A 27,518-nucleotide genomic window follows, 5' to 3' on the forward strand; every position below is an offset into this window, starting at 1 on the left:
CTGCAGCTGGGAAGTTTAGTTTTCCAACGCTGGTGTGAAGGAAATAACACTCTTCTTGACTGTAAGTCAACTTCAGTCTGACACTGAGCTGGCAGGAAATTAATCTCAGAAATTGTTGAATATCCTCCTGTTGTAGCTTCTTTTCTTGTTGCTGAGACTAAATATCTGACCAAAACAACAACAACAACAACAAAAAAACCCAAAACATCCCAACCCAACCCAAGCCCCGCGTAAGGACGGGTCTATTTTGACTTCCGAGCAGACAGGGTAGCAGGAGTTTGGGATGGCTGCTAGCTCTGTTGCCTCGACATCAGGAAGCAGGGTGGTGGCCCCTGGTGCTCAGCCAGCTCGGTCTTCACTCACTCCCTGGGGTTACCCAGGCTACCATATCCAGGGTGGGTCTCCCCTCTTCAGTTAAACTGTTTGGAAGCGCGTTCACAGGCACACTCGGGTCTGCTTTCATGGTGATACTAAGTCCAGTCGGGGCTGATGACGAAGATTTACCATTATACCTCCTTTGGCCAGAAGTGTGCCAAGGCTCCCTCTGGGATCCCTGCTAGGCAAAGCTCTGGTTCTCACTAAGGGCTGCAAAGATGTCCCCTGGTCCAGCTGAGTCCAGTTCAAGGGTCAATATCCTTGAATATTAGAGCAAAGGCATTTTCTGCGTGCCCCTGGGTGGCTCGCCTAACTGTGTCTATCACTGTGCTCTTGAAGGCTGCAGTGACACAGTAGCACCTGGACCCCAGCCCTTGGACACTTGGCTGATATTTTCGCTGTCAGCTCCAGGGGCAAGTGTCTCCGTCCACGCAACAATAGCTGCTGCTTTGACCTTGTGTTGTAACCAATCCAGAAAGGACAGCACAGGCCTGGCCACCTGCTCAGAATGCAGAGGGAGAGAGTACAGCAAATTAGCATATGCAAATGTGGGGGTGGGTGGGTGGGTAGTGATCTGGTGATCAGGACTTTAACTTTTCTTTTCTGCCCCTCAGTTTGTAGGAGGCAAAGATCCACATGCAGCTACTGACATAGACTTGATCAGAGACGTGATTTTGGGTCGGCTTCAGCTGGGCTTGCTCCACAGTCCAGCCCATCTAGCAAGTCCAGAGAAGGTTCTGAGGGTGTGGCGGGAAGGATCTGAGGAGAAAGACCAGGGGCAGGTCTGTGTGGGCTCCACTGTCATCTCCAAGATGGCCAATTAGGTAAACCCACTTTGGCTTTGGGTTGCAGTGAGGGTTCAACCAGCCAAGAGTTTTTTTTTTTTTTTTTTTTTTTTTTAAAGAACCGCTTTCCTAGAGCTGGGATTCCTGCCCCATCCCCAGTGATCTGGAAGGGTGGTGACTGGTGGTGAAATCTAGAGGCTCTGGACCAGCATTTCTCCTGATCTGTCACGTGTTACCACATGGGGGCGCCAGACAGTGCTGATTAAACACCAGGGATCTGAAGTCAGGAGCCTCTGTTCCCAGCCTCCTCTGGTCTTCTCAGAGTTGCTTAGTGATGTCAGTGTTTGCCTCAGAAAGGCACGCATCATCTTCTACTCTTCCCCTCAAGTATTTTGGAGGCAGTGCCCATCCCCTGCCCCCCAAAAAAGGGCTTCTCAAAACTTGGCTTGGCTTCCTCTTCCATCTCTTAGGTGGCTCACAACAGCAACCTCATCTCTTGGCCTCTCTTTCCGTCCAGCATCCATGGAAACTGGAGCTCTGATTACTTTCCCAGCCAAACACATCCAGTACTTTCAACTGGTCCTTCCAATGCTATCTAGTTTCCAGAACATTCATCCTAAACATATATGGAACAAGTAGGCTGGTGACTGCTGAATTCCCTCTGGCTGCAGCGGCACAGCCTTCTCAAACCTCTGGTCCCTTTTCCCTTCCTCCTTCCCCCCACCCCCTCACCTGCTGACCGAGGTACACTGACTGGTTGCTGAACTGACAGGGAGTTTAGTGGTGCTTTCCTCTGGGCGTTCAGCTGGAGGCAGGCCGTGAGTGGGCCTTGCTGGAGGAGCCACTGTTGGTGCGACCTCAGGGCCTCCTGCAAATCAGACTTGATCGCCTTCATTTCCTGTGCTCTGGGAGATTAGATACTGCCTAAACAAGGTCGATTTTTTTCTTTTCTTAATATTTGAAACTACTAAATACCAGTTACCATCCAAGTGGGTGGTGTTCAGAAATCCCCACTTTTCTGATGTTTGACTTGTTGGTGAGTTTCAAGAAACCAACCTATTTGGAAAGAACCTGAACTTAGTTCTTTGAACTGCTAAAAAGCTCTAGCAGGAAGTACGCTGGAAACAGGGTTAGACAGTCTTGCCCCATGCCCAGGAGAGGCAGGAGGAGGGAAATACAGGTGCAGCTGGTATGGGTGTAGCCTTACGCTGTGGCACCCTCCCTATGTATAACTGCTTACAGATCAGTTGGATCAGAAGTGGGGATGTCAACATACAGATGTTTACATCACAAAATGTTATACTCTGGTGGAGCATCGGCTCAGCCAGATGTTCTGGGTTCTGTGCTGGGTGGTACAGGTGGGTTTGCTAAGTTCTCTAACCTGCTGTAGTATATATATGAACTTTGTAATAATTCATGAGTTCTACTTTTTCCCCTACAAATACAGCAGCTGTTTTCTGAAAGGCTTGGTGACAAGGTGTTCAGGAGTATCCTCCAGGCTCAACGTCAGCACCTGCATGAGTTCAGCTGTGCCTGCTTGGCAAAGATCATCACAGCTGGGCCTGTTGATTGTTGCTCCCATGTAGAAGATTGGGGGGATGGTCGTGGAATCCTTACCAACAAATTGTTTACAATTACTCCCCAATTGCATGTGGCCTCAGGGAGGTGCCGGGAAGGACTAGGGAGAGGGGCTTCAAGTCTGCAGCATGGCTGGAGAGTCATGCACACTTGCTGCGTGGATTCCAGTATGGCTGTCTTAACATCACCTACTCTCCTGTTTGTAACACCTTACTCTGTTTATAAGTCTAATAAATGGTCAGTTCTCCCAGAGTGGATCTTGGTGGAGCTCTGCCCTAGTTTGTCACTGGAACCTTGTGAGATGGAGAGGAAGTAGATGTTGGCTAGTTCCCCACCTCCGATTCGCCAGGGAAAATTCTCACAAAGCAAGAGCATCTCATGGGAGGTGGCACTCTATCCAGGCCGGCTGGGGAGACGGATGTTGGCCTTGTTTCTTGACTCTTGGGCTGGATTTCTTGGAGAGGAGCTGTCACTGTCAATCAAGTGCCATGTTATTCCATGTGTCTCCAGAGTGATTTGTTGAATTCTGCTACATGCCAGAACTGTTAGATTTCTTCTTTTGATTTATTGAGCTACTTTTTGAAGTGGTGGCCTTTTATTATAACCACCATTTTTAGAAGAGAAGACAGAGACATGAGAGATGAAGTAGCTTGTACAGTACTTCATAGTAAACAAGTGGATCTGGGTCTGCGATCCAGGGCTGGATCTGGGCCATGGCCGAGCAGCTACAAAGTATAGTGGCATACTGCTCTCATTTCAGAAAGGTATTGTTTCCCACTGTACAGTTTAGTAAACTACAGCCATCTCAAATGCACTGGTGTGCTGGCATTAGACACATGATGCTGCTACAACTGTTGTGATGTGGGTTTTGGGATTTGAACTCAGACCCTTACACTTGTGCAGCAAGTGCTTTACCCACTGAGCCATCTTACCGGCTTCAGAACCTAGTCCATTATGGAAAACACAAGCAAGCATACCTACCAATTAGCATGCAAATTTGCATTCAATCTTTAATAAATGGTAAAATTGCATGTGTATCAAGAGTTGTTTAAAAATACATTTATGATTATCAGTAAATGTTTTATATGTATACTTATTTTATAGGCATATATAAATGACACAGGGTCTTGCTATATAGTCTGCTGGTTTTGAACCAGATCTTCCTGTCTTCTGAGTGTGAATACAGATGTGCCCTTCTAAATGGCATGTGTATACTCTTGTGTACTGTAGCTTTAGATGGGTTCTGATTTTATTACCACAGATGAGGTGTTCACTCACATGCAGTCCTCCTTCATTTGAGGACAGTTCAGTATTTTATTTACATTAAGATTGTCAGGATGGCTTAGCTGGTAAAGCCTGAAGACACAAGTTCCATTCCTGGGACACACATACGCATGGTTATCTGGAAGGATCTGAGGAACTAATATTATTACATAATAATTTTTACTGCTGGAGCCCTATAATCTAGCCCACTTGAGCAAATCTTCACACAGCATTGTTCTTCAGGTCAACCCTGCCCCACTCTGAGCACTGATGCACTCTGACCAATATTAAAATGTCTCAAGTTAATGATTTTTTTGTTGCATATTGGCTTTTATTTGGAAGCATCAAAGTCACACAGCTCTTAGTGGAGAGCAGGCACAGCACACCACCATTGGTCCTGACCAGGATCCTGTAGGGCAGTGTAGTGTCATTAGGACTTGACAGACACTTCTAGCTTTCTTCCTAACTTGGAGATACTTCTGGAGTGTGCTTCTGAATAGTTAGCATTTGGAGATGGTCAAATTGTCTCATCAGGACTTAGTTTTCTCATTTGTAACACAGTTAGTTATCATAGAATAAGGGTTGTCAGTGTTGTAAAGGGCCCATTAAAAATGCTTAATCAATGACAGTTATAAAGTTGAGAACTAATATTATTACATAATAATTTTTACTGCTGGAGCCCTATAATCTAGTTTCTGGACTTTGTGGGGGCATATGAGACATGGGTACAATGGGATTTTGAGTGAGTTTCTTGTCTCTCACATAAGCAATACTGTAATAATTTATTTATGTACATTTGTGGTTTGTCTGCATGTGCATGTAAGAGGATTTGGATCCTCTGGAGTTGCAGAGAGTTGTGAACTGCCATGTGGGTGCTGGAAATTGAACCAGGGTCCTCCGGAACAGCAGCCAGTGCTCTTAACCACTGGCTGGAGCCATCTCTCCAGCCCACTTGAGCAAATCTTCACACAGCATTGTTCTTCAGGTCAACCCTGCCCCACTCTGAGCACTGATGCACTCTGACCAATATTAAAATGTCTCAAGTTAATGATTTTTTTGTTGCATATTGGCTTTTATTTGTTTTGTTTTTTTGAGAGTTTCTCTATACAGCCTTCGCTGTTCTGGAACTACTCTGTAGACCAGCCTGGTGTGTGTCACCACCAGCACCCTAGGACTTTTAAAAATATAGGAAATAAAAATAACTGGTATCACAATAGTAAGGAAAGCGATTTCTCCAGCCTAAGACATTCTTACACACACACACACACACACACACACACACACACACACACACACACACACACACAATTTCATATGCACATATATCCACATATGTGTATACACAGCCATTAATATTTGAAATGTACTTCTAAGGTTACTATTAGAGAAGCACATTTTCATGGCCTCTAAGTTTTGTTTGCTTTCTTGCATCTTAGTCCATGAAGTCTTTCTTTAAAGTAATTGTATTGACACTAAGCAAACTCTGCTTCTCTCTTTGGAGGGCAGCCATTTTACAAAAGCAAAGACGCATGTGTTTTCTTCTTCACTGTCCTCTTACGTTTTCTCTGAGGGAGGTTATTGTTTTTTCCATGAGACAAGGATGTAGCCCAGGCTGGCCTGGAACTATATAGCCAAGGATAACTTTCAACTTCTGATCCTTCCTAGTGATTGGATTGTAGGTGTGTGGCACCAGGATGAAACCCAAGGCTTCCTGCATGATAGGCACGTACTCCATCAACTGGGGGGCATCCCTAGCCAACCTCTATAGAGAGATTCTCAAATAAAGGCCACGTGTTAGCTTGCTTTCTATTGCAGTGATAAACAACATAATTATTGGGTAAGGGTAAACAAATACATGAACTGAGTGTTACACAAGTTTGAATCATTTAAGTGTTAAGAGGTACAATAGAGATATACTTACTGTCAATTTTTACCAAGGGAGATGTAAGAACATATAAAGTCCTTATGTAACTTGTGATTCTAGGTCTGGTACCAAGGCTGATTACTGACACTTGTGTTTTCACTTGGAGGCTTCTGGTTTCCAGAGTGACAGCATCTTCAACACTTGACAGATACCTCAAGGATTCCCTTGATGAAAGTACACACAAGGCCGCACAAAAGGACAAGAAGCTGGTACTTCTTTAAATTTAGATATTTGCAAATTATTACAGTTTGCTACTAAATATTGCTAATACGTGATTGTGTATGAGATAAACTGAGTCTGAGCTTTGCTTTCCTGTTAAGTAGCTAGGAAATACCATTTTTTACCATAAACAACCTGAGTCGTAAATGACTCTCGATTGATGTCAGTTTAAGAAATAAGTAGACAGTCTCCTAGCAGTTCTGAAATACTCTCAAATAATATCAAACATCGCCTATTTATCAAAAAAGTTTATTAGATTACTTATTCCAGACAAATGAAGCTCATGTGTACAATTATAAAATAAGACAAAACTAACATGTACCACACAACTATGGAGAAAAGAGCAGCAGCAGCAACCATTCTGTGAACACTCTGACGAGATGTAGCACCTTGTACATTAAAGATATTCTCTGTGGGTCTTTTCAAAAGTCAGTTTAAAAGGCTGTTGGGATGGCTCAGCAGGGGGGAATCTGGCTGCTCTTCCAGAGGACCTAAGTTTGGTCCCCAGCACCAGAATTGGGCAGCTGACAACAGCCTATTACTGCAGCGTCAGGGGCTCTTCAGGTGCCCTCTTCTGGCCTCTGTGGGCACTGCACTCACATTACACACCCACAATCACATAGTCAAAAATAAGTCTTTAAAAATTTTTAACAAATTTGATAATCTTGTGTTCACTTACCTTCAAATTCAAAATTATTAGATTATTTCAAAAATAGAAAATGTGGAAAGGACCTTATATAATTCCCGTAGAAAATCCTAAGGAAAAGTTGTCATTGCTGAGACTGATTTCCTTCAATCATTTGCACAAATCCTAAGTTTTGTATGATTTACTAGGTAGTAATTGATTTAAACATAAATTTGTTTATACAAAATACATATGTAAAAAAATCCAATGCATTTATATTTATTGGTAAGTTTAGTGTGTTCTGGCCTAAAGAACAAACTTGGAGGAGCAAGTGAAAACATCAATGCATGGGACGCAACGAATTCTGCTCTCTATTTTTCTATCACCTTTCAGGATCATTCTAAGGTATTCTATTCTGAGTGACCTTGATAATGAATCTAAGTTAGCATAGGAAAGTTGATGGTAAACAGCCTTCTAAATACCAACCACATTAAGTTCCACCCAGGGTATATAAACTACCTAATGAATACGGTATTTCTGAGGCCCCTCATAGCCCACCTTGCATCTAGAAATCTACTGCAGCAAAATCAAAATAAAATCTTCTAAGACTGTTCAATCCTGGTGGTCTCAACCCTTGGCCTCCTTTTTTAGGGCATGGACTAGTCCGAGAAAGCTAACTTCCCTTGCCTGGAAAAATACACAAAACCTTATACACAAGTCCAAAGGACTGTCTGGTACTCCTGACCCTCAAGCTAGAAATTCCCATTTTCAGACCAAGAAACAAGCCAGGTGCTGAGGAAGGAGAATTGCCCAAAGCTGTAAGCTGGCAGGATCTAAACAGCGGGGTTCAGGCCAGCGAAGGTTACAGAGGGGATCTTAGGGGATGCTGTGGAAAAAATGTTGGCCTGTTAGACACTGTCCATTTTCACTTAACTGCAAAATTAGTAAGCTTTTACTAGCATTACTGAATGGCTGTCTTCAGACAAAATTAGATTTATTTTAAGCATCAGTAAACTTTAAAAATTAATTCTTCTCCCAGTTTTACATGATGTTAAACCAAGTACTTTCGCCCGGGTAGTGGTGGCTTTAGTCCCAGCACTTGAGAGGCAGAGGCAGGCGGATTTCTGAGTTCGAGGCCAGCCTGGTCTACAGAGTGAGTTCCGGGATGTCCAGGGCTACACAGAAAAACTCTGTCTGGAAAACCAAAACCAAAACCAAACCAAAAAAAAAAAAAAAAATTCCAAGTACTTTCAACATGAAATGGGTAAATTTCTCAAAGCTGAAGCTTCCAGGTGTGTTCTCCTTTGTTAGTCTCCAGAGCAGTCACGGAGAAATGAGCACGTCAAAGCCCGGGTCCGTAGGAAAATGAACATTTGTCTAAGTGCTGCAGGTCATTTGGCTTGGTAGAAAAATTTCTAGCTATAGCTACATACTTGCGAACAGCCAGCAACGATTCCACTGAGTCCCATACTTTTTACTTACCTGGCAGCGGTCCACACAACTCCCACAATGTAAGGAAATGTACGAAGTCCTCCCTACCGTCAGGGTGCGTTCACTTGTGAACAGCCCACCATATCAGATCATCTAATTCCTCAACTGCCAGACTGGCTGATGCAATAACTCCCTCTCTACAGAGTCTGGTGCTGACCTACTGACCATGCTGAATGGACCCTTGACCTACTACAGTGCTGGCTACGCTTCTTTCTCAGACCTAAAATCTAACTAGGCCTCCTACCAAGTCATCTTCGTAGGCTCAGGCCGGGTGACAGTCCTTCATAATCATCCAGCTTCATGCTCCAGAGTATCTGAAGAACAAATCCCAAACATTTAGCTTTGCCAGGGAAGCTGAGACTCCCTGTGGCCTTTGATGGAGAATGTGTGTAGCAGAATGGCCCTTCTTTTTCAGACCTTGCTGGTTGCTTTCAGCAAGGTTTTTCCATTTTTCTTTTGTATACATTAAACACTAGAGCCTGCCTTTCACACACCCATAGATCAGAAGAGGGAGGAAACAGAACTCTGACAATCTAAACTTAGGAATTTAAAATGGGTGGTAAAGGTTTGCAGGTGAAACTGGAGTGCTATTCCTCCACTGACTCTGTGGCTTCCCATGTGTCCTACGGAATCCGCGGCCATGTTACTTCTCCTGCAGACTCAGTGTACCCCTCCCCTCCCCTCCCTGCCTGCCCTCCTCCCGCCCCTTGCCTCTGCACAGCAGAGTGAAAGCAGGAGGCACAGTACTCCTGATACGCTTCTGTGTTCCAGTTTAAATCTATTAATCAGGTGTATTTAAAAAATTAAAGACAGACAGTAAAGGTTTTAAAGTTTCTCTTTGAAAAGATGATATGTACAGTACATACAAAAATACTCTGAAAATACATACGACTTCATTTACAAAACACGGAGTCAACAGATTACAAGAATTACATGGTTGTGGATTTTAATAAACTGAGCATGCATTCATGAAACTTAAAAAATATTAAGAAATGCACTGAAAAAAGCAGTGTAAAAAAAGGCAACTCATAGTTAAATAAAAACTACAAAGATCCTGAGCCAATTAATGGATGGTAACAATGTCATTCAAAAATGCCTTAAGGTTTCAATAAAATCCACTGCTTATTTCTGCATGCCTAATCCATGAAGAAACTGCTGGCAACTGTGGGATGTTATGGTGAGGGATTATCATGCTGAGTTACTTTTATACTTCAAAAATACAAGTCTGCTATATTTAACGGGATCTTATCATTGATGGTGGAATGACTTCTTCCTCTGTAAAAAATACCAATCAACTAACAAGAATGTCATGAGATAGTAAGATATGTAACAATTTCACCATTCATATACTGACTTTCAGTATCCTGGTTATAGTTTGATTTTTAATAAAGATGCATTTTGAAGGCCTCCATGGGAGGCAGAACATTTATGGTGCCCACCTCTTGTGTAGTCACTGGACTGATCCTCCCCGGTAACTATGCAACATTTGGACAAAAGCACAAAAAATAGTTTAAATATTTATGTGCCAGTTTGGAAAAAATAATTTAAATAAACAAAATAGATATCTACACAAATGAAGGAAGCAGAAAAGATATCTCACATTCATTAATCTCGGGTTTTACAAAGTGGCTTCAATGCTAAAGTAAACACATAAACATTTGGAAAATTACAAGACGGGTTTTTTTTTTGTTTGTTTTTAACTTTTTCAGCTCTATACAATGATTACACATAAGACTTAAAAAAAGAAAAAAAGAAAAAAACAGTTCAGGACTTGTTTTTATCAGAGTCCAAGGCCAAGAACTGGTTCCCATAACAGAGAAACAAACATCAAAAGTTAAGGCAGTAAAACCTCAAAATGCAAAGCCATAATATTGTAGGTGACGTTTACTAGCAGGTATCCTCAGAGTGTCGCAGCAATCAGTGAGAGAATGCTACGTCATCTCAGGGTTCGAGTGTCAGAGTTCAAAAAACACTCCAAGGTCATTAGGCTGCTGACTGTCCCTGTCACCTATCTGTGTGGCAGCTGGCTCCACTCTGAAGAGCGGCCGCCATCGGTGCACTGCAAGATGCATGCTCACCTGAGGCAAGAGGTGCTGCCATTACCGATTAAGGGTCAGGCGGATGGAGTTTTTGATGACTCGGATGTTGTTCGCTGGAACTGGAGATGATGCATCTGGCAGTTCTTTACTGGGTAGTCTCTGTTAGAAAGAAAGAGACAAAGAAGTGTGTACATGCCCATGCACTACAACGCTCATGCGCACTCCCCACACTCCCACGTGTGCCCGACATCTCCTTCCTCTTCCCCTAGTCATTCTAAGTACACTTTTGCTCTTGGGCATTTTTTCAGACAGTCAGAACTGAGGAGCAGAGGAGTAGGAAGAGTAGAAGCGGCAGCAGTGTGAGGAGGACCCTGGAGAAGAGAGCTTGGCTAGCTCAGTCTCCACTGAGAAATGCATAAACGACTCAGCCTTCTCACAGCTGGGCAGTGACACTGAGCAAGTCATGGTGACAGCCGAGGAAAGCCTTGATAATCTCAAGTAAAACTGAGGATTCAAAGGACGATCTGCTTCCCGAGAGCTATGTCCTCACTTAGCATCTGGACTGTAAGAGAAACAATCGAAACCTTGTCCATAGTCGGTGTGCAGAGGATTCAGTCAGGGGTGGACCACTTGTGAGGCATGCATGAAGTTCTGGGTTTCACCCAGCACCATAAATAAATAAGTAAACAACTGGTAAAAAGTTCAGGCATACAAAAATTTTTTTTGTAGGGCAATAAAATGTCTCTAGCATAAGCAAACCTGATACTTGCAATTCTGCTCACTCACACTTTATCCTTCAATGTTTTTGGTTTGGTTTGAACATGATTTTCTCTATGTAGCTCTGGCTGGTCTGGAACTCAGGCTGGGAGTAAAAGCATGGCCTCTGACCAGACTTGAGATACTTTAAAGCAGTCATGCCATTCACTGTTCTGCATTTTAATATCCACTCCAATACTTTCTTGGATTTTCATATTTAATATATATTTGTGTAACAGTTTTATAGTGAGAGTTGTGTAATTGAAACTGCCCATAGAGATATTACCGTGTTTTCAAAGGCCTGACAGGGCCAAAGTTGATTATAAAGAAATGCACTTTGCTCTTTCGAGGAGAGAAAATACAGTCTCAGAGAAGAACTTCCCATATCTTATACAAAGCTCCTTTCTTGGTTTTCTATGCGTAATAATATTCTATTTATTAGTTTTAATGGTAATTCTTCAAAGAGTAAATTTTAAAATTCAATGCTAGAATCTATTTTTTTTAAAGATTTATTTTATGTATATGAGTATACTATTGCTATCTTCATACACATTAGAAGAGGGCATTGGGTCCCATTACAGACGGTTGTGAGCCACCATGTGGTTGCTGGGAATTGCACTCAGGACCTCTAGAAGAACAGTGTACTCTAAACCTCTGAACCATCTTTCCAGCCCCAATATGTTGGATTTCTAATAACTTAAAATTTGAAAGTCATGTATATAAAAAAACTATCTCTGGTATTAGTAAGAAACTCCTGTGTTGAGTCAACAACTGTTCATAGATAAATAAGACAGATTTAAATCTAAGAAAGTCAGGAGCTTTCTTAACCCATTTTCTCTTTTCTAGACTTTTGAGGAATGCCCACCAGAACTGTAAGCTACTTGTCATCTGTAGTCCTAACAAACCACACTGCCTGTCTCAAAGATTAAGGACATAGTCACACCCCTTTCTGATCCTAGGATTTGTTTCTCTGAGACACGGTTTTACTCTGTAGCTCAGGCTAGATTTAATCTTGAAGTGATCCACCTGCCTCAGTCTTCTAAATACTTGGATTTAGTTTTAGTTTCTTAATACATTTTTTGTACTTGTTTTTACCTATAAAGATATTACCTATCATATCATCTATTACCTTTTTGCGTGATGTATCAATAGTTGGAATAGGCATAGATTCTCCACCAATCGAATCCTAAAAACAGAAGAATTAAAAATACAGGTTTAAATTTTCTTTCTGTATACAACACTTACTCCTACTTAGAAACTCAAGCCCTGAAGACTGAGACGCTTCCTCCGCACTTTTCCCACCACAGCTCTTTAGCTCTCGTCTGAGCCAAAGCCAACTCATTACCATTGGTTTTCTTTTCCTATCCTCGGCAGCACGGGACTCCTTAAATGCCGTCTCAAGTCGGATGAACTAAAACAGAAATAATAAAAAGTGAGTTGCTATTTCGTATCTGCAAAGATCATACAAATCTATATAAATCATGAAACACATTAGTCTATCATCAGAAACTACAATAATTAAAGACTTCAATTAACTACAACTAAATTGAGACTGAGTTCAACTGCTACCTTTAATTTTTGCAACTGAAGTGATCTTTTTGGTTAAATCAATTCAGATTCTAACAAAATGTATTTTATTAGCATCTGCTGGAAGCAGAGAAGAGCATGCGTAACAGCAGAAACAGTATGAACACCATGGTCATCACTAACCTCCTCAGCTTTTGTGTAAATCACGAAATGTAAAGCAATCAAGCAGTCTTTTAGGCCTCAGTGATTTGAATTTGAGGTGAACAATTACTGTTTCTTAAGGGTTTTAAATACTCTTAAACAGAACAAATTGTCAGCTTCTTTACTATTATCTTAACTTATAAAAATAAAACAAAACAAAAGGCGTGATCATCACTGAAGGCATAATGTTACCTTTTCTATGTCTTTCAGTCTCTTAGAAGTCCCATCTGTAGGTGGTGAATGGGATCTTTTGGGTGTAACATTCTTAGTAATATTTGATATCCCATTTAGATGTGGTTGTCCCTGGACAGGGTTGTGGGGTGTTGTGAGTCTAGGAATAACATTCCGTCCTACTACAGTAGGAATGGTGCATACAGCAGGGGAGGATACAGCTTTCACTGTAGGGTCAACCTCTGAAAAGACAAAACCAAGTTTAGTAGTCAAGGACTTAGGTAGTGGAAGTGTCAGCGGGTGGCAGGAGCTGTGATACCTACTTGCACCAATGACAGGAATGGACAGCCCCTGAGCTGGGGGGACACTTGGCAGCCTCTCCACAGTCACAGCCACAGGCTCAGCACTACTCCTAGTAAAAGTGTAAAGTTATCCGCATTAATTTCTTTCCTCTTACGGATTTAAAGCTCTCACCTTTAACATTTTAACATTACTTCTTTCTAGTATTTCAACCTTACTCACTAGAAGAACAGAGAAAGTCAGATAAGGTAGTGAAGCAGACAATCTGTGCATCCATTTATACAGCACAACTCCATTAAGTCCTTAATCATGGGGCAACTCCTGCAGTACTACACACATTGTCAAGCATTAACTAGTAGCTACCAAGAGTAGAAAAATCTCTGAATGATGAGAACAGGTCTTTTAGGAAAGGGACAGAAAAGTTCTCATCATCCTTTAGTAAACAGACTGAGAGGACCTACCTTCCTGCTTCTCCTGTGGGGCTCTCTGGGTTGGAAGGCTTGTTTGCAGACACTGGAGAGTTCAAAGGTGTTCCACTGTCAGTGTCTCTGGAGCTGTCCAGACAACTGCTATCCAGAGATAATCTTTTGGACTGAAGGCCCCCTACACTCCGACTTACATCAGAAAGACTCTGCCAAAGGAGAGAAAGGCTGTTAGGGTTTCAGAGACAAATGGGACTACAAGACTACCTTCAGTTCTGAAGAACACAAAAGCAAATTATCTTTGTGATAAAAGAGACTTCAGACCTATTGTCTACACCCTCTTTCCAAATAGGTTTAGAAGAGGTTTAAAGTTCAAATGTGGCTTCAAGATCAACTGTCTCAAAGGAACCATACTGGAGACTTAGGATAACAGACACACCTTTTTTTTCTTCTGAAGAATCTCTGATGGTAGGTAATGATGAAGCTGTTTTTTCTTTACATGAGTTGCTTCAATTTTCATTCCATCCTTTAGCATATTTATATTGTTTGCCTGCCTGTACACTGTAAAAATGTTAGTATGATAAATGAGACATTTCTTTCTTAACCACAAGTTGTTTTCCTTTTCTGAAATATATAGACCATCTATGCCCCACTAAAACCACACCCTCTTGTGGGAACAGATATTTCTAAAATACTTGCATTGTGTTACAAATAAGAATTGATTGATTTTATGTGTATATCTTCTAAAAGCTTTCTTATAGACAACCCTTATTAACAAAATAAATATGCAGCAGATTATTTTCCCCCCAAATCTTGTTTGATATTTTCAAAAAGGCAATCTTTCTTCTAATTACTTGTATGAGTCTAAGATAATTTTTTTCTTTTACACACACACACACACACACACACACACACACACACACACACACACACACACGTACGTACGTATGTATGTACGTACGTACATGCTGGGGTACCAAGCCTTAGGCTCCTGGGAGAGCAGGCAGAACTCTGAATATCTACAACTCCAAATGCAACTCAAGTTCTCCTTCTATCCTGAGCCTGTTTTATTAGTGTAGCCCACATTAGATATAGAACATGGGAGTTCAGAACAATCTGCAAATCTATCTTAAGTATATAGGTGGAACATTTGTCTTAGAAAGCCTGGAAAACCTTGACTGCATCCCAAGACATGTGGCTCTAGATTTCTGTTCTAGTGTTTTTCAAAACTGGTAAAGACTAGTTGTATTACCAAAATTAAGGTAGCTTGTGTCTAGCCAATTAGATTTTAAGTCCACTGAAGACAGGGAGAGAAGGGCTATTTCTCAATGCAAATACTATGACATTTGGCATGAATGTGCACATGTGGAAAAGAATATTTGAAAAATCTTAGAATATCTCAGCCTTCTCCTTTTTAAGACATATGATCCCAATTTATACTCATAATTTCATTGAAGACTGCTTATGGTTATCAGGAGTCCGTGTTCAAATTGCAGATTCTAGGGTTCCTTCCTCAGAGTGTTATTTAGTGGTTTGAAGGTGAAGAAGAGCAATCTGCACTACTCTGATAAACATGAGGACTAGCTGAAGAGAACTTAGAAAACTCATATGTGCTAAGAATAGTAACAACATGAATGTGCAGACTACTACAGACCAGTACTAGCCCAATTTATAATGGACATTCCAGAGAGATGTGGTTGGGGCTAGTTATGAAGGACAATTTTTTTCTATTACTCTTGAAACATTTTCAGCATTTTCTGTATCTTCAGAAACATTTTCAAAAACATTTCTGTATCTTCTGATAATTATTTAAGATGAAAAACATAAAAAATACAGACTGCAATTATAAACTTTGGATGAATAAACAAGAAAGTCACCTGAGGAGCTTAGTTTTATTTTAAAATAGAAAATACACTAAGACGGTACAACATGTAGCTGATTTAGGAGTGTGTAGGGTCTTCTCACTACTGTCCCTAGGCACACTGGTTGGTTCCCAGACCAAGCAACCAGCAGTGCCTTAAAAAGAAAAAATCCTGCCAGAGATATCCTCTGCATTTGTAAGTTTGTTAAGTACCCTCTGTAAGATACTCTGCAATGTTGAAAACTGCTTAGTTATTTCTTTCCTTTTCCTAAACAGCAGCATTAATTTCTACAACAGGGGTACCATTTAATTTGACTAAATTAGGAACTAGAGAGTATCTCCAGCTAGACCCTGAATAGAGGAAGCTGAGTTACAGTCAGGGTTGAGAATCATTGCCCCACGATTGCAAAGTCTTACCTGTATCAGTAAATGACTGTATATCATATGTCAAGTCTATGTTAACACTTTCTGCATTTTCTACTCTCCGAAAAATTATCCCGAGGAACCACATTGATACGTAATTGTTGCTATAAAGTAAAATTTAAAAATTTCCATTAATTTTTTCCATCTAACAAATGCTACTGGACAATTAAACTTGGTTTCTATTTCTCTACCTTATTAATAGATTTCAAAGATGTGACCAAATTCTTAAAACTACATCGGTGAGAACATTGGTGTAGCTGCTTAATAATGTTTTAAAAGAAGATTAAGTCATACTGAAGAGTGACTTGTTGACCATTAAGATGATGTTCCAAAAACTAATATGGAGTTTTTGCTGAAGTTTACTGACTACTGCAGTGTATACTTATAAATAATAAATATATGTAATAAATACATAAATATACAAATATATAAATGATAAGTACATGATCACTCATATTTGAAACATACATCATTCTTTCACCAATGCCTGTTAAGGACAGTCTTGAAACTTATTTGAAACAATGCATATGTCAAATCATATTTAAAAAATTTATTTAGGGACAACTTACGCTTTATGATGTTCTTTATTTCCTGGGAATGACTGGGGATTCACATGAGCAAGAGTAATAAATTCATTCCGTTCCAAGTTTCCAACAAGAACGCGGATTTTAGACTCTACTAATCCAACCCTGAGATGTACAACAAGATTTCTATGAAGTCATATAGAGTCTGACAAACTATTCTGAAGTCAACCAAGTAGTGCATCAGCTATGAGGCTTTCCATGTTCACTTAAGAAGACAGTCTAATTATAGTAGGGATCTTTACAGATACCAAATGGGGCAGCAGTGTGGCTCATAATGGGTCAAAGCATTTGCCACGCAGGCCTGACAACCCGAACTGAGCCCTGGAGTCACGAGGAAGGAAAGAGCTGTCTCATGGTCTCCATACACATGCTGGGGCATGAACACACTCTCTCACACACAGTAATAGTGATAATAATAATAAAGGAAGATATCAATCAGGAAAATGTCAAATTTAAGTTGACTTTCTGCTTAAAAGGTACTGATCTAAATTTCATGCATTTCTGACTCTAACAATACCCAGTCTTGGTTAAGACTAATAGCTGGGACTTGATCATAAACAAAAGCTGTTATTTAATGTGGTCTTTAATATTTTCTAGTTTCATATCTTGACATGTAAACGCTAAGACTAAGCTACCTTTAAATAATATGAACAAGAACAGCTAATGTAGGCACACAACTCCTGAAAGAAGTTCAGGACTGATTTTTCACAAAATACCAGATTTTGCATTTCAAAAAGTCACTAAATTTATATAAGCTATTACAAAAACATAAAGGTTTTGCCAGATTTCTACAACTTAATTTTCTCTCACTTAAAATATATAACTGTCAGCTATGTATTTATTAGTGACTGTAAATCAGAATAATTTCAAGAATACTTTTAAATATTTTCACTTATAAAGGCTGACATTATAATTGTGTTTCAAGAGGAGATGCATGAAAATCTAAATGAGAAGTAGGTAGCAATTTTCTATTATGTACCAAACAGTGGTTTTGAGTGGTATAGTCTTTGTGCAACTATTTACTTTGCTATATAGCAAATAGTAACATTTAGCAACGTTTAATGAAGGATTTCCCTGTCCTAGTAAGATCTCATTACAAGTGGTGTTCTGAATTTGTCATAGGCTGTAGTTTCCTGACTCCTCACCCAGACACATAGTTCAACAATAAAACAAATTACCAGAGAAATAAAAGCTCTTGCAACAAGTCAGATTGGAAGAAATTATAAGTAGCACACCTCCTGCCCAGTGGGCCCAGGAATGTGACTATACTGGCTGTAGAGAGGATGAATTTACACGCACTCGAAGATACCAAAAGTACTGCTAGTGTCAGAAGATCTAAAATCCGAAACATGTGCCACCTCCTAGGTTAAGAAGGTACATAAAGTGCCTTCTTCCCTTTTGAGTTTGATGAGGTACAATAATAGTGAACTGCAGAGTACTTCAAAAGTTTGATTAAATTTGACTCTGAAAAATAGCAAGAAAAATCTGCTTCCTCTGCCTTCTATCACTGGCAGGCTGAAGTCAATGACATAACCCTGTGCTCCATCACGTACATCAGTCACTGATAAAATACACTGATTTTGAAAGCCAAGCAAGACGCTATTTTATAACTGGTGTGGCACTGTGTAACCATTGTTTTCAACAGACATAAGAGAAGAGAATGTGAAACATAAGTCTTACCATTCTAGATGGTTCTCTTCTGTTGATGCACTGGCAGTCAGTACTATATAATGTCTACACAGGATTTGCAGCATGATCAAGGAGGAAAACAGCCAGAAACATCTGTTAGTCTGAGGGTTTTTTTTTTTATTGTTTCCTTTCTTCTTTACAAAGAACTAAATAATACAACTACACAGTTTCTGAAAGTAACAGATTCTATTTTCACAAAACTATATACTCCACAATTAAGAAATAGCTCACTTTAACAACTATCACTGATGCTAGACTAGCCACTGCTAGAATGAAGGCTCCCAACTCAATATTTCTCCTGCCTATTCTCCTCCTTGTTTAAGAAATGTGAGTAACACTGTCATCTATCGTAATTTGCTTTCTATATTTAAAGCCCTATTGGACATGTGCTAGCTCACACCTAAAATCCTACCACTCATGAGGCAGGAGAATCACCCTAAGTTCCAAGTAAGTTTGAGGTCAGCCTGGAATATAGTGAGCCTTTGCTCAAAAACAAAGCAAGGGTCCTGCAGGATGTGTTAGCAGGTAAAGGCACTTGTTACCAGGTCTCAGGACCTGAGTTTGATCCCTAACACCCACACACTATACAGAAGGCAGATCTAACTTCTCCAAGTTGTCCTCTGTCCTCCACTCGGGTATTACAGCATGCATGCCCACAGGCGTACACAACCTAACCCTCTTAACAAAAGATGTAAAGCATACAAACAAAAATAATAAACACGAAAAAAGTTAAATATTTTTTACCCAGATACAAATATACCAAGATTATGAAAGTTTAAATACCTGTATTTTTGAAAGAAATTTGGTGGCTCTAATAGTTTGGACCAATCTGATTTCCCTTGAAGAATTTCATCTGTAACTGCAAGACCTAAACAAAAAGAAAAAACAAAGGGTTTTTAGAAACTAGGCCTGATTTTGAAAAATGCCCAGCTCTTGTGTCATCTACCTAACCATCTAAGCCAGCAAATGCCTCACTCCGAAGTGCAAATACACTATGCTGTTTCTGAGAACACAAAGGTCAAAGTCCACCATATTGAACTGGTTCAAATTCTGGCCTTAATATTAAGTATTTTGGAAAGCATTTGAAGTTTTACAAAGAATTAAGGGTTCCAGAATTCTAACTGACAATCAATAGCTACCAATATAGACTAAAACTGTCTACTAAAATCTTGGGAATATGTAAGGGACAAAAGGGCCAAGCATATTTACCTTGTTTGAATTCTTCTACCATTACTGTTCGAGTTGATGTAGACACATTATATGTAGAATTCTGTTGTGGGTAGGCAGGGGTAATTATTGGCATAAGGTGATACCTGTCTGACGGATTTACCTGTGAAATTAGAAGCAGAATAATTAATTACCTATTCTTCTATTTAGTAGTCCTCACTTTATTTCCCCCTAATTATGAAGAATATGAAATATAAATTTAATACTAAATTTATTTCTCTCTCAATTCTAGGAAGTATATTTATCTTCTGAACAGCATTTCTTCCTGAAGTCAGACATATTTAGTTTTTAGAATCCTACAGAAGTTAATTTCTCCTCAGTAAAGTTATTAAATGATGCATCTTGTAAGCAATACTTTTTCAGAATTATTGAAATAGCTACAGAAATATTATCTTCAATGTTATATAGAAATGAGTGCCTACTTTTATTAAATTGGAAGCTATGTGAGAATTATGAATCTGCTTTAAGCTGTACTACAAAGTATTACTTTTATATATTTCAGTACTTTATTATAAGCAACTTCTTGTGAGACAATTTTTTTTACCATGGATTTTGATACTGTTTGATACAACCATTTATCTGGTCTTATATGAACAATTTTTTAATGATATAACCTTTGAACTATGATTTAAAGAAAGGTCCTACTCCTAAATGATTGAATAAAATTCCATAATAAATTCCCTTACCCGAGGATCCCAGACAGGCAAATTTAAGTTGCTTTCTTCTGGTTGCTTCAATAGCACAGGATTTGGCCATTCCCTAACATGAATAAAGTAAATTAATTCACAAACACTTCAGATGCCATATAAAATTATTAAAAGTAATAAGTTGTCCCAATCTTCACATGGCAGCATATGATGTACAAGGAAGAGTCTGTTTATTTCCTCAGAAATATCACCAGTCCTTTGTTTCCTTCTCATCTGCCTTCAGACTGGATTCTGATGACACAGTAATGCAATAACTAACATTTGTGACAATACCAGCACATGAATGATGCAGCTGTGATTATCATCTCCGTTCTCCTAGGTGAGCTTTATGTAGGAAGCCCACATCTATAGGAATGGTACTCTCTTAAGATGAGGCTCATTCACAAACTCAAGTGCTGCCTTGCTGATTTACTTAAGAGAGTTATGAGCATTGAGTGTCAGAGAGCATAATGGGACAGACCTAGGCTCTCTGCACATATGTAGCAGATGTGCAGCTGGGTCTCCATGTGGGACTTATAATAGCAGAAGCTACTGCCTGCCTTTGGATCCTTTTTCCTAACGTGACTGACTTGTCTGGCCTTAACAGAAGATGTGCTAGTTCTACTCCAACTTGACATTGCCAAGGCTGGTTGAGATCCAGGGGAGGCTTCCCCTTTTCTAAGGAGAAAAGGAGGCATGGATGGGAGGTGAGAGGAAGGACAGGGAGGAGAGGAAGCTGTGATCAGGATGTAAAGTAAATAAATAACTTAATAATAAAAAAATACAACTAAAAACACCACAACAAAACAAAACAAAGCACCCAGAGCACTGATTGCTTATCCAGAGGACCCAGGCTCAATTCCAGCATCCACAATTGTAACTCTGTTGTTCCAGGGGACTTGATGTCCTCTTCTGACCTCTACAGGTACCAGGCACACAAGTGGTGAACAGACACACTTAGGCAAAACACTACACTCATATACATAATATAAAATCAAAAAAGAAAAAGAGAGTCAAAACAGATGTGTGGTTCCACTATTTGGAAGGCTGAAGCAAGAGGAATTCAAGTCGTATATAAGCCTGGGCTACAAAGTTAAGCCCTTTTTCCAAAACACTGGTGGGGAGTGGAGGTGCGGGGAGGGACAGTCAAGAGAACCACAACAAAATCATGTCATCTGTGATAACATGGATGGTATCGGAGGCCACTGCATTAACTGAAATAAACAAGGCATAGGAATTTTCCTTCACTCAGTAGAGGAATCTGAAATGTTGGCCTCACAGAAGGTGGAAGTAGACTAGTAGCTAGCAGAATGTCATCTGGATATCCCATTCTCAGATAAATACATTTTAAAGCTTTTAATGAATATAAAACAACACAAATATCTATGCATAGGTTTGTTTTCCTAATGATCTCTCTCTATAGCCAGTACTAAAATAGACTATGGAGCCCAGGCTGTCCTTAAACTCAAGGCAATAGTCCTATTTAAATCTCTCAAGTGCTAGGATTACAGGCAACTATGCCTGCCTGGCTATAGTTCTTAAAATTTCAAAACAATTTTTTACACATTCATAGGAGTTAACAATTAATCAAAATATATATGCTTACCATTTGGAAAAAACTAAAAAAAACTTGTGAACTAAAGTTGAAGCTGCTGCGTTCGGATACAGTTGGCAAGTTCTGGCAACCAGCATTGCCCAGGAGACTCCACCAAGGAATCCCAGCATGTTGGAATAAATACCACGGCCTAGAAATACGAACATTTGTTAATTATTCAGATCTATTATGCTTGAAATACAACTGAGCACAAAACTGAAATGAGTAGCAGATCCTAACCACTAGGCTCAGTCGGTCAGCAAACTTTGGTTTTGACTTCTGACTCTCTGCTTTGTCCCCTAATGTACATACAAGGACCTCAGGTCCCTGCTTTATTGACAACTATCCTGAATAAGTCTACTGAGATTATTCCTAAATCCTCCTCCCCCCGCCTCTCAGAAATATCTGGAGTTAAAGAGAGAAATAAATGGAAGGAAAGACATCTGGAGGTAAGTATGTAAGAAAGAATATTTCACTAACAATCATATACATGAGGTGTATTTTAAAACCGAGCATAAAATTGGCAACAAACATCAGTATTTCATAGAAACTGGATAAGTTTCCATTGTGAATGATATTAGACTCACCTGTGAAATGACATTTTTATAGAAATTTTATATTTCTATGGAAAACTATTACCATATCTCATTAAGCCTAATATTAATATGTTCTTATTATCCAATGTGCTATTATATCCCACATAGAGAGGGGGGAAATCCTATAAAAATGACATTTAAACAAAAAAACTATGCATGTAAAAACTGAAAAATACAGTGTTTGGTTTATAAAGAGAGAAAAAATTTTCATGCTATTCTTTCAATACAAATTACATTATCCTATTTAAGACAATAGGCAAAAATCACCTGCTTAAACTCATTTAAGTCTGCCACTGTTCAATATGGTAGCCACAAGCAACACATGACTATCTGCCCTCACCCCGTCCCCTGCAAACGTCACACACCATAAAACTGATTCATTTAAATTATACAATTCAGAGTTGTGCAACCCCACAACCATGTCTAGGATAGTTTATCATCTCCAAAGAAACTTAAACATACCACACCCTTCTCTGGACCTGGAGACCTAAGCAACCACTCACCTACTCTCTGTCTCATACATCTGTCCTAATTATGGACATTTCCATATAAATCAAAGTCTATGTTGACTTTTGGGTAACTTCTGTCACACTTAAAGTGGTGTCAACATTCATTTATGTTGTATCATTTGCACCAGTACTGTGTCCCATTTTATTGCAAAGTAGTATCTGACAGTAAGGATATACCATGTTTTTATATTCATTTATCAGAGTATGAAGATGTGACTTGTGTTTACTCTTTGGCTATTAGGAATGATAATACAATATATGTGACAAGATTTTTAGATGAACATTATTTCACCTTTCTTGGGAATCATTTAATTTTAATAACAATGAAATAAAACACAAATTTAAAAATTCAGTTCCTTAGTTGGACATTTCATGTGTCTCATTAAGTCAGAGTTAACTGGATTTGACAATGCCATATAAAACATTTCCATAATCAAAGTTATATGGAGAGATCTGTTTTAGGGTTTGTGAACCTGGTACTTTAGTACAGCACTGCTTCAGTGTAGTCACAAGCCAAATAATGATGCCAGTCAAGGAACAACCACATACACAATGGCAATCCCTTAAAATTAATTATAATGAAGATGGAAAAAAAGGTATAGCTGAAGAGGAGATAAGAGAAAAGCAAACACCAGAAAAAAAAATCAAGAAAATTGAGAGCAATTTTGGACTGGAAAGGAAGCTGGCTTCCCACTCCTGAGCTACTCTAGGGCCCATCCTCAGCATTTCAAGTACCTGGGAACACTGGTGGGAGCCATCACTGCCTGCACAAATAGGTTTTGTTTTTTAAGACAAAGTTTTGCTGGCTTGAATATGTGACCCTCCAACTTCAGCTCACTGGACAATGGAATTACTGGTGTGCCACCATGCCCAATTTGTGTTATTACAAAGGAATTAAAAAACTTTAAAAATTTAAGTTTAAAAAATTATAATAAGTTAAATATATTGAAGAAAGAAAAAGCTTTTTATAAGTTAGTGAGTCATAAAGCTACAATAGTGGATATTAATGTCCCAGGCATTTGCAATCATTCACTGACTCATTCAGATCAACTTTTGGTTTCAGTTAATTTCCATTTATCATATGTATCTCATCCAGATCATACTTTGTGTTTTTGCTGTATGTTGTTATATCTAGGTATCTTCTATATGAAAGTACTTAGCACTGTGTTACAAAGGCCTACATTATTCAGGTAAAAGGCTATATAACGATTTTCAGTTTAGGATCAATAGCTTTCCACAAACCCCAGATAAATGGTAGGCTGTACCAACTACGTTTATGTGAACATATTCTATTTTGTTTACACAGGCATGAAATCATCTAATGATTCATTTTTCACATCATATCATCATTCTTATTTTACTTTTAAGATCGTGTATGTGTGTGTGTGTGTGTGTGTGTGTGTGTATGTGTGTGTGTGTGTGTTTATGTAGTATTCTTGAACATGTGTGTACAGGTACATGGACATGTAGGGCAGAGGAGGCCTCTGGGCATCTTGTTCTAAATCTCCCTAACTGATTCCCTTGAGCTTTACCTCAGTGAACCTGAAGCTAGGGTATCAGGCAGGCAGCGAGCGTTAGAGACCATCCTGCTCCTAGCTTTCCAGTGCTGAGGTGAGGGATACAGGCACACACAGCCATGCCTCATCTTTTGCACGTGTGCTGGGGATTCAAACTCAGACCATGCACCAGGTGCTCTTACCATTGAGACATTGCTTCAGCCCTCATCTCCCCATTGTTAAGCACTGTCTCACTATAGTTATAAACAATACAGAATGTCCTATATCAGATCAGAACTAGGCAAAGGGCATTTTATGAGTTATACACAAACAGACCCACACTCTCTCATATATACACATGCATGCAAACAGAGAGAGACACACACAACACTACACCTGAGAAATAGCTTGTCTGAGTTTACAGACCATCAACCCTCAACAACATCAATAAGGTCAGAGTTTCCATACGTGTTTTAATTACTAGTAACAGAAAATTTAAAAAGACACATAAAGACTTGAGATACTTACGCTTTGCCCATAATTTGACAGCTCTTAGGGTGAGTCTAAAAGTTTCTTTATTTGGCACTAAGTGCAAAATTTCATCAGTTACTCTACATCCTGAAAAAGATAAAACATTAATTTTTCACTAAGGAGTAAAACTCAGTTAATTCAAATGATCTCCTAACCTTCAGACTCTCAAATGAAGAACAGACAGGTCTCTTCTATATTTGATTTAATCATAATGTCTTCAAGTTATAAAACTTTCTTAATAGAAACCTTTCCACAAAGAGGAGAAATTTACTATCACATTAAATAAAACAAAATAAGCTGGACATGGTGGTGCTTGACTTTAATCTCAGCACTCTTGAGGTAGAGGCAGATACATCTCTAAGTTTGAGGCCAGCCTGGTCTAAGAGTATGTTCCATAGAAAAAAACATGTTTCAAACAAACAAACAAACAAACAAACAAACAAACGTGTAAGGAAAGGAGAATATACATCAGTGGCTCTTAAACCTTTAGGAGCAGTGAGGTTAAACCTACTTTTTAAGAGGCCTCATCTTTCCTTACCATTTTCACAGTGTGCTAACATTTGCATGGATGGAGCACCAGCAACCACAGTGTTAGAGGCCAAACAAGGCACTGGCAGCAAAGTATACAAGTGTACAACACACTTCACTACTCTCACTGGCTCCCGGTTAAACAAAAGCAACCAAAATGAAAGAGGTGCGTCATCATTTCAGCAGTATGCTAAAATAGCCTTATTTTCAACTGGGTTGCTTGAAATTATGACCAAAGATTAAAAAAAAGGTTACACAACTGGGTATTCAGTAGTCTCTGAAAAATAAACTAAATACCTTGCCTCAAGGAAAACAATGATACTATTTATTGTGGATAAGAGGTAAGCTTTCAAGTTAAATTAGTTATAAATCATTTTTATCTACTATTGTTAACCTGACAGCTTATAATACTTTAAAGACTCTCATGACAGAACTGGTACTAATATTAATTAATCAATATAATTTAAAACCCATTTTATAATGAAATCTGTGTTAACATTTGGAAGATTAAAAACAACTTTGTGAACTAACATTTTCCAAATGGCCAGAGTGTGACAGTTAAAAACAAACACCCAAAAAACAAAAATACAACAACAACAACAAACCACAATAAACCAGACAAAGGCAAAAAGGTACATTTAAAGGACAAGAGAGGGTACTAGATATTCATGTGATAGAATAATTTCATTTCTTTTTATATTTTAACAAAAGCAAGGTATTAGATAATACATTAACTATAGAAGCAGATAGGGTAATCTGAAAAAAGGTCCATTTGATATATAAAATTATTAATTTACAATTGCTTTTTATTTCTAGTGGATTATAAAATATTCTAAACATTTTTATTCATAATATGATAAATATTGACATATAATCCAGATGAAAAAATATTTTGGGGTTCTCAATAAATCTTATAGGTTTACAGGCCTCCTGATACCAATGTTTATGAATCACAATTCTAAATATAATCTTTCAAGAATATTTAAAAATAATTATTTATGCTATTTTTATAAAGAAAACCATGGCTTTAAAATCTCTGGGGTTGGTGGTAGAATGCAAGATCTTTCCCACTAAGCCTGTGCTCCAACACTGAGCTATGCTCCATTCTGCTCTAGATTTTTAGTTTGCTCAAGTCTTTAAAATAGTCCATTAACAATTCTGCAAAAGTACTTTTGTTTTGGATTTGGTTTAATGCTTATATTATGTTAAAATTGCACAAGAATCCCACACGTAAGATGCTGAGGGTCTCTGCCCCCAGTTGGTTCTGATTGGTGAATAAAGCTGCAGGGCCAATGGCTGGGCAGGGAGACAGAGGTGAGACTTTAGGATTCCCAGGCAAGGGGATGGAGAGGGAAGAAAGGACATGACTGGGAAGCAGAAAGATCAGGCCTGAGAAGTGCAGGAGAGAGACAGCCAACATCTGTAGCCCTGGAGGGCTGCAGGCCAGAGCAGCCAGAACAGAATTTAGGTTTAGTAAGTAATAATTCAGGAATATCAAAGGGGAGAGTGTGTTAGCCTGTGGAGCTTTGGGAGTGGTCCCACCATTGAGCTGCTTTAGAGCATATTAAAATAGAAAGCTGTGTTTGTGTCTTTCATTCGGGAATCCAGACTGTTGGGGCAGGTAGTGAGGAACTCCCGCTGCTGCTGCTGCCAGGGCAATCTTTAGAGCACATTAATCAATTAATCATCTACAACTACAGGCTCTATTTACCAAGTTATTTTCAAGCAGGTATCTAAGATTTCTTTATAGAAACTTACCATTTAAACTTCTAATGCACCGTATATCAAGGCTTCTCAGGCGAGAGTCATCTCTTAGATCTAAATTATCTGATATGGTTTGTATTGCCAATCTTGCAAAGACTAGATCAATCTTTGGAAAAAGATAAAAAAGAAAAGAAACTGATCTTACTTTTCCTGGTCCATTCTCCCCAATCCCAACTCCAAACATAAAAAGTTCTAATTATTAGTTTGGGACAGTCTACTAAAACATCAGGAGACCTATGTAGGTGACCAAATGTGGGACAATCACTGCATATCTTAAAATAAAGATGGAAGGTACTTTTACTTCCTCTTGAAACTCAACTGAGATACTGGGAAAAGTTTTGGCTTTGGTTTAGT

General features: G+C 39.1%; 1 protein-coding gene across 2 annotated transcripts in view; it reads right to left on the reverse strand.

Moving 5' to 3' along the window:
* Positions 1 to 6,392: 6,392 nt before the first annotated feature.
* The window catches only part of Papolg (poly(A) polymerase gamma), a 34,210-nt gene continuing 13,084 nt past the window's right edge, over positions 6,393 to 27,518 (reverse strand). Inside the window, exons 7-23 of one of the 2 annotated variants that reach the window (XM_052198684.1) lie at positions 27,159 to 27,270; positions 24,870 to 24,959; positions 21,753 to 21,891; positions 20,147 to 20,219; positions 19,443 to 19,563; positions 19,017 to 19,101; positions 18,225 to 18,278; positions 16,530 to 16,649; positions 15,955 to 16,064; positions 14,116 to 14,237; positions 13,716 to 13,885; positions 13,278 to 13,366; positions 12,976 to 13,196; positions 12,401 to 12,466; positions 12,185 to 12,241; positions 10,339 to 10,458; positions 6,393 to 8,574 (exon numbers count right to left, since the gene is read on the reverse strand). In XM_052198684.1, coding sequence (XP_052054644.1) covers positions 10,360 to 10,458; positions 12,185 to 12,241; positions 12,401 to 12,466; positions 12,976 to 13,196; positions 13,278 to 13,366; positions 13,716 to 13,885; positions 14,116 to 14,237; positions 15,955 to 16,064; positions 16,530 to 16,649; positions 18,225 to 18,278; positions 19,017 to 19,101; positions 19,443 to 19,563; positions 20,147 to 20,219; positions 21,753 to 21,891; positions 24,870 to 24,959; positions 27,159 to 27,270 — 1,728 coding nt within the window. In that variant the 3' untranslated portion in view covers positions 6,393 to 8,574; positions 10,339 to 10,359. Of the gene's footprint in view, positions 8,575 to 9,077; positions 10,459 to 12,184; positions 12,242 to 12,400; positions 12,467 to 12,975; positions 13,197 to 13,277; positions 13,367 to 13,715; positions 13,886 to 14,115; positions 14,238 to 15,954; positions 16,065 to 16,529; positions 16,650 to 18,224; positions 18,279 to 19,016; positions 19,102 to 19,442; positions 19,564 to 20,146; positions 20,220 to 21,752; positions 21,892 to 24,869; positions 24,960 to 27,158; positions 27,271 to 27,518 lie in introns of those variants that run through there. The other variant, XM_052198683.1, reaches the window with a different exon arrangement.

The sequence above is a fragment of the Apodemus sylvaticus genome, chromosome 11, assembly GCF_947179515.1.
Source record: "Apodemus sylvaticus chromosome 11, mApoSyl1.1, whole genome shotgun sequence".
NCBI classification, from domain to species: domain Eukaryota; kingdom Metazoa; phylum Chordata; class Mammalia; order Rodentia; family Muridae; genus Apodemus; species Apodemus sylvaticus.